This window comes from Pezoporus occidentalis, unplaced genomic scaffold, assembly GCF_034315485.1.
Source record: "Pezoporus occidentalis ecotype Australia unplaced genomic scaffold, CSIRO_AGI_Poc_V1 ctg1, whole genome shotgun sequence".
Lineage (NCBI taxonomy): Eukaryota > Metazoa > Chordata > Aves > Psittaciformes > Psittacidae > Pezoporus > Pezoporus occidentalis.
The window spans coordinates 4,651,086-4,657,856 of NW_026912778.1; the positions used below are offsets into that span (position 1 = coordinate 4,651,086).

Sequence of the window (6,771 nt, forward strand, 5' to 3'; positions counted from 1 at the left end):
AACATCTATTCTAAATAAAATCTTACAAAATCACATCTCTGCTCTAGATGCTAGTCTGTGTCTAGCATATTACAAGTCAACTAAGACATGTGGTACTGAAGATCAGGAAAAGGCTGTATCTGAGGCTATCTTGTCTTAAGTGAACAGGAATGTGAAATGAGACGATAGAGAACAGGGCAGGAATTTGCCATCAAATCCTTACCTGTTAAGGATTTCAAGACCAGTAAAGAAACATATTAGTGCTTTATAATTTTAGTATGTAAAATAATTACATTGAGATATCTTCATTAAATCTGTTAAGGAGAACTAACACTATTATTGCAAGCTGACAAAGAAGTTGTGTAACTTACCTTTACAAAAAATAATCTGTGCTTATACACACTCTGAACATGATATCCATAAACTCTAAGAATATCATACTCCTGTCCTGAAGCGAGCACAACGTTGATTTTCTTTGACAGTGAATGAGCAATTAAAATAGACAAGTAGTCTGTCTGGAGAGAGCTCAGTCCTATGTCAGATACAATGATGAAGTAGGGATAGCTTTTCTTCAGGAAAATTTCCCATTGGGATGATAAACAATTGGAAAATTCTGTATGAACAGTGATGCTTGTGTTATGCCTCAGGTGTTCTATTAATGCAGTTCGTAAAAAAAGAAAATAAGGATACGGAAGATACATCTGTTCTGCATCCTGTGGGAAATAAAAACAATGAAATTATTTGGTTACATTTGTTGACACAATGAGCAGTTTCCTAATCCCGATTAGAATCAAGCATATGGTTTTGAAGGAGTGCAGTGGTTTAAACAGCAAATGTTACTTCTTCAGTACCTTGAAGAAAGCAATGACATATTTCGCTCCTTTTTCAGTGAAATCCTGCAGGAAGCATTCAATTCGATAGAAGGAGTGCAGATACTGTGTTTTCTCATCTAAAAACATAAGTAGTAAGGAATCCCCATCTATCACAAAGAATTCAGACTCAACAAAGTCTTTTAACAGACTGACATAGCTGAAAGATAAATAGCATACACATAACATTAGTCCAAGAAAAGTCACGGACGTGAGACAGAAGAAATTTGCTTACTAGCAAATTTTAAATGTTTTTGTTCATTAAAACCATTAAAGATTAAATGTATAAATTAAATCAATAGCAAACCATCTTTCTTGGATCTAGGGTTACTCCTAACTAGCCTGCAAACCTTTCAGTTATTGAATGTATTAGCAATTGTCTCCTTTACAACTCATGACACTTATGTAGTATCCGAGGCTTTTGTGACTCCTGTGGCACCTCTTGTCTGTGCCTGCTTATGTGGAAAGTGTTGTCTGCTCCAAGAAATACCCCACAGGAGATAACCACAAAATATATTTTGAGAACCTTCCTCCCTGAGTTTCCAGCTAAAAATAGCAAGTGGTTTATCAACAATTAGCATGACAATGACAACTACCTCCTTCATCCAAGGAATGTTTATGGCAAGAAAAATACCTTAATAGCAAGAAGAATCCAATCACAATGCATTTCTTCAAGAGACTAAAGAATTAAAAGAAGTATTCATCCACTTCCGGTTTCAGAAAACTATGAAAGTTGATAAAATTTACATTAACCAGTCTTAGTTCAAGCTTGAAACAAATCGTTTGCACTGGAGATGGCAAATATAAACAGACAGCACCTCAGCAGCTTTTAAGATATCTTGGGAATTGACTGTGTTCTACAGCTCTTCAAAATCCATCAAACCCCATGGGTACAATGTTTTACCAAGGACAAACCAAGGAGTCAGAAGAACTTTGCAGGTCCTTTGCAGGTCCAAATGAAGAAGAAGCAAGACCTTCTAGTAAAGGTTCTCTGCTCTCATGTTTGTCTATTACATACTACACTGTCTGTTACAATACTAATGCATTTACGGGAACAGCCACACTGTAACAGTAAGACCATGCTTGTTTTCTTTAAGGCTGTCAAAAATGCCTGATACACATCACCTTGGATCCACACCTGGGAAGCTCCAGCTTTCCTTTCCACTGGGAAAATCAGCCTCTGGTTTACAGGCCCAGTTTGTTATCTGATGCAATGAGTAGCCTTCTACGAAGAAAACCTATGTAAACTTCCATCTTATACATGTAAATTGTCTGCCTTTAATCCATACTAATCTATTCAGCAAGTCAACTCCAGAATGCAGAGGCAACGTTTCACTGTCAATGTGAATGTTGCTACTGCTAATACTTTTCCATATCAAGCAGGGAAAGGAACCAGAATCTGGAGATGCAGAAAATCATGCATGAGAACTGACATACAAAACCACAGCAGGTATATATGAAATGGAAATTTTTGTTGAAAAACTGTTTTAAACACTGTAAAAGTAGTAGACCTAAACCATATGAGGAAAGATGATCAAAAAAAAAAAAAAAAAAAAAGAAAGATAGGTAATTTGAAAAAAAAATAAGTAGCTACAGATAAAATTGTAGATCAGTTCCCAAAATGTGCAGACAATCTCTACTCTTTGGGCAGTCTTTCTGTTACATTAGGAATCTTCCTTCCTGTGGAGGAAGTGTGGAATCCTAAACAGGCTTCCACATGATTTTCCACAAACCTAGGGGATAAGCACATAGCTTCTTTCTCTGAGGGGTACTACACTGTGATATCTATTTAATTCAAAGAAACCATTTTTATTACCATTTATTAAATTTCTTTCCATGAATCCCACTGTACTTACGCAGCTCTTGATAGGGATGACCACATGTGTAGTCTCAGATATTCAAGACATTTTCTTATTCCTAAAATAAACACATACATGGTTATTGATAGAACCATATAACCATAACTCATCTATTAATTACAATAGAGCCAAAAGTTAAGACCCTGCAATAAAAGCCAAGGACATGAGCATAAGCTAGTAACAGCTCCTCACCAGGACTTTGGGAATCACATTTATGATGGAGAATTCTGAACTCCTCGCCTTCAGTTTGCAATGCCTGCTCTGTCACTTCTTCAGTTGTCACGATACCGTAAGCCTTACTGTAGTCTATGTCTTCAGCTTCTTTTTCTCTGTCTTCTTCTTCTTTAAGCATTCGCTCAACAGCTGCATCTGTTTTGTCACCAGGCTCATCGTGCCCAGCAATGTCACTTGTACACCCACTCTCTTTGCCTTCCTTTGCAGGAATGAAGCCAGTTTTCTCACCGTTGCTACACTCGCTATCCGTATCGTCATATTGAGCATTCTCGTTTGCAGCATTATGAACAGCTTTCTTGAAATCCATCACAGATCTTGGCATTCAAAAGATGAAAACTCTAATTAATCAAGAGATAACTTCCAGGGAACAGGGTATGCTCTGAAGCTTCAGCCACTACCTACTTCTTAAACACGCTGGAATAAAACTTTAAAGAAAGCATTTCATGAACATCCTGTTGAGATATTTATTCACTTTAAAATTCAATATGTATTTTTATGACTTATAAGGAAAACATCAGCTTTTGTCTTTCTTAAAGTTTACTGAAGAGGAGCATTACGTATCTCTTTTGGGTTTTGCCTGAAAGGACCCTTGAGGGGTTGGTCATAATTTGCTGTATTAGCTATATCTACATGGCACACTCTAAGGAATGATCCATGTTCCCTCATTCAAGTGACTTGAATGCACAACCCACAAGTACCCACACCATTCATACTAGTCTAGTCACAATCAGGAATGCCACAACATCTTTATTGTGTGATGGGAGTAACCATTGTTTGGTATCAACCCCACTCTTTAATTAATTTTCGATTATCCCCCTCTCCCTCCTGCCAAGAGTAGGATTCTCTCAAATCTTGAGTAACTCATCTGTAACTGTTAGCATAACACCCCACCTTAAAAGGTCACAATGTTCAGTTCCTTTGAGCAAAAGAACAAGCAGCTGGGGATACCCTACACAACCCCTACCACATCAGATCAGTTCTTATCAACTTTAGTTTTCCCTAGTTTCTCTTCAAGTAATGGCCTCATGCAGTATTCATTGTTGTAGCATCTCCCATTGCAAATACTCATATGCCACGGATATGTTTATCTTTCTTTTTCCTGAGACCATAAAAAGACTATTTAGATGTCTTTTTTAGATCTCTAAAATAACCTCTTTAAAAACTAACAAAAGAAACTAAAGTGCAACCTGTTTTTCAGATTTCACGAACTCAAAACTAAGTTGCAATTTTCTTCCTGATTGTCACCTTGTCTTAAGCCCACACCAAACAAAATTACATAGAAACAAAAACATTTTAATTATCTACTTCGAAAATACTATACAGTGTGCTATATTACAGTGATGTGCTTAACATAACTTCACAGTTTTCACACAATGTAACTATTTATATACATACAGCTGCATAAAACCACCTTTTGTGTACCTGCCTATGTACTTTTTGTCAAGGCAGCAACAGACCTGAGCCTTTTCTTCACTTTCTTATCTAAATTGAAAAAGCTACATCAAAGGCTCGAGAACACCATTCTGGGATGAACTGTCCATTTCTACATGCTGAAACGTAGCTCGAGCACCAAGCCTAAACCCAAGCAAATCACCCTCCTCAAAATAAAACCCAACTCTAGCCCTAATCCGAATCCCAGTCTCAGCCCCAAACCCCAGCCTAAAGGCAATCTAAACACAACTTCCAACAGAGCCTGCCCGAGACAGTACCTGCTGCCGCTGCCCGCTCCGCACCCCGGCCGAGTTCCACAGCCACCCGCCTCTCAGGCGTCGCCGCCGGGCGGCCCCGGATCAAGACCCAGCCGCCCATCCCACTAGCTTTCGGTTTCCATTCCCGGTGCGGTGAGGCCGCCGAATTCAGGTTTCGTTTCCTAGCGCTGGAAGAACTGCGTGGCGGAACACGATACTGCAGCGTATTGCCAGTATTTCCTTGCTGCCACCAAAACATGCTTTTCAATCACAGCAGCTTCAGCTGATGGTCCAAAGCTACTAAGCCGGTGTTGCTCTAAGAATATACTGTTAATATAGGCTGCATATACGGTGGAGAAAATACTAATTCCTATTTCTATTCCTTTACACACCACAACCTATTCTTCTATCAGCCTGCTTCCTTAAAGTAGGAAATTCCTTATAAAAAGAAACCAAGAGACACACTGCTTTTTAGCATTTGCAGCAAAACCTTTAGTGGGAACAGTACTGGACCTCTATCACCCAGTTTAAAATTGCAAAGCCTCAATTCACAAGGGAACCTGGGTACCCCCATGCTGTTGAAACAACATTCAGGAAACGCAAGTTTACATATCAAATTGGCTTGGCAAGAACTGATCAGCCCCGCTCCTCTTCAGCTCAGATACTTGTACAGGATACAGAACAGAAAACTGCTGGGGTTACATGTGTAAGTAGTCTCAGGGATCCAGGTAAGTTTTTGACAGCCAGCAGACAACTGACATGTAACACTTGTCATATAAGCAGATCAGAGGCTTTTTCCATATCCTGCCTTTCCTTTGAAACCTCTACAGATTCCAGAAACGCTATCATTTACAGTTAATGCACCCACGGTGCTCCAGCATATCAGAATTGTTTTGTTTAGCTAGCCAAGATAAGCCCCTACTCCCTCCTCTCAACACACTTTCTCTTTCTATGGTAGGTAACAATCCGAGAAATAATTGGAACCCTTTATTTCCTTTCCTCAAATTAAATGGGAGACGATCTTTAGCCCAGCTCTTCAAGAGGTTATTAATGTAACTTCAGTTAGGTCCTGAAGACAGACCTTTAGATTCAATTCTCTGTCTCTCTGGATAATGCATTTCGGTTCAGAAAAGTGTATTTTAGGTCTGCTATTCACCTGACTAAAAGGCAGATCAAACACTTTCCTGGGGAACCTGGTGCCACCTCCACGCAAATCTACTTAAGAACAAAAAAACAAAAACACCACTCAGGCAGAGGTGTGATGAGGAGGTGGGGGAGGAGAAGTGAGAACACTAGTGCAAACATGTGGGCCCTCCCCCCATGGAGGACCCTATGCTAGAACAGTGGATGTGTCCTGAAAGAACCACAGCCTGTGGAAAACCCACACTAGAGCAGGTTTATCCTGAAGGACTGCAGCCTATGGAAAGGACTCGCACTGAGGAAGGGACAAGTGTCAAGAAAAACTGTTAGTCAGGTGCCTGATTAACACCTTCAACTCTCATCCCCCTGTACCACTTAGGGGACAGGGAAGGACACAGGAGTCAAGAGTGAAGGAATGAAGTTGACTTGCAAAGGGGAAGGGGAGGGTGGGAAGGTGTTGGTTCAAGTTTTATTTTTTGTTTCTCACCACCAAAATCTATTTTAATTGGAAATAAATTAAATTACTTTTCCCCAAGTCAAGTCTGGTTTGCCTGTGATGGTGACTGGTAAGCAGTCTCCCTGTCTATGTGTTGACACACAAGCTTTTTGATCCTATTTTCTCACCCCTCCTGTTGAGGGAGGGAGAAAAGAGCTGTGTAAGCATGTAGCAGTTGGTCACAGGCAACCCACCACACACATTCTTTTAGCTCTCTCTACATAACGTATGAGGCAAAGAGAGAAAGGGTACAGATAGATGCTTGAGGTGAGGATCGGAGACAGCCATTTTTTCAAGCATCAATCAGAATACCTAAAATCATCAAGCATTTAGTACAGAAAAACAGCTGCAGGAATTTTAACTTGAGATACCTTATGAAGGGGAAATTACATTTTTAACTGCTCAGCAATAGGAATTGGAGACAGAGGAATGACCTTGTCCTGGCAGTGGGAAAGCCTAACTCCAGAACCAGGTTAAACAACAGAAAGAGGAAGGCCAGAGGTGGA

The 6,771-nt window shown here is 39.9% G+C and overlaps 1 protein-coding gene across 5 annotated transcripts in view; it reads right to left on the reverse strand.

The window, feature by feature from the left end:
* DDX60 (DExD/H-box helicase 60) overlaps positions 1 to 3,289 on the reverse strand; it is a 305,952-nt gene extending 302,663 nt beyond the window's left edge. For 3 of the 5 annotated variants that reach the window (XM_062614849.1, XM_062614932.1, XM_062614759.1), the window contains exons 1-4: positions 2,900 to 3,286; positions 2,705 to 2,765; positions 831 to 1,008; positions 351 to 692 (exon numbers count right to left, since the gene is read on the reverse strand). In XM_062614849.1, coding sequence (XP_062470833.1) covers positions 351 to 692; positions 831 to 1,008; positions 2,705 to 2,765; positions 2,900 to 3,263 — 945 coding nt within the window. In that variant the 5' untranslated portion in view covers positions 3,264 to 3,286. Of the gene's footprint in view, positions 1 to 350; positions 693 to 830; positions 1,009 to 2,704; positions 2,766 to 2,899 lie in introns of all 5 variants that reach the window. The other 2 variants (XR_009964105.1, XM_062615043.1) reach the window with 2 other exon arrangements.
* Positions 3,290 to 6,771: the final 3,482 nt, after the last annotated feature.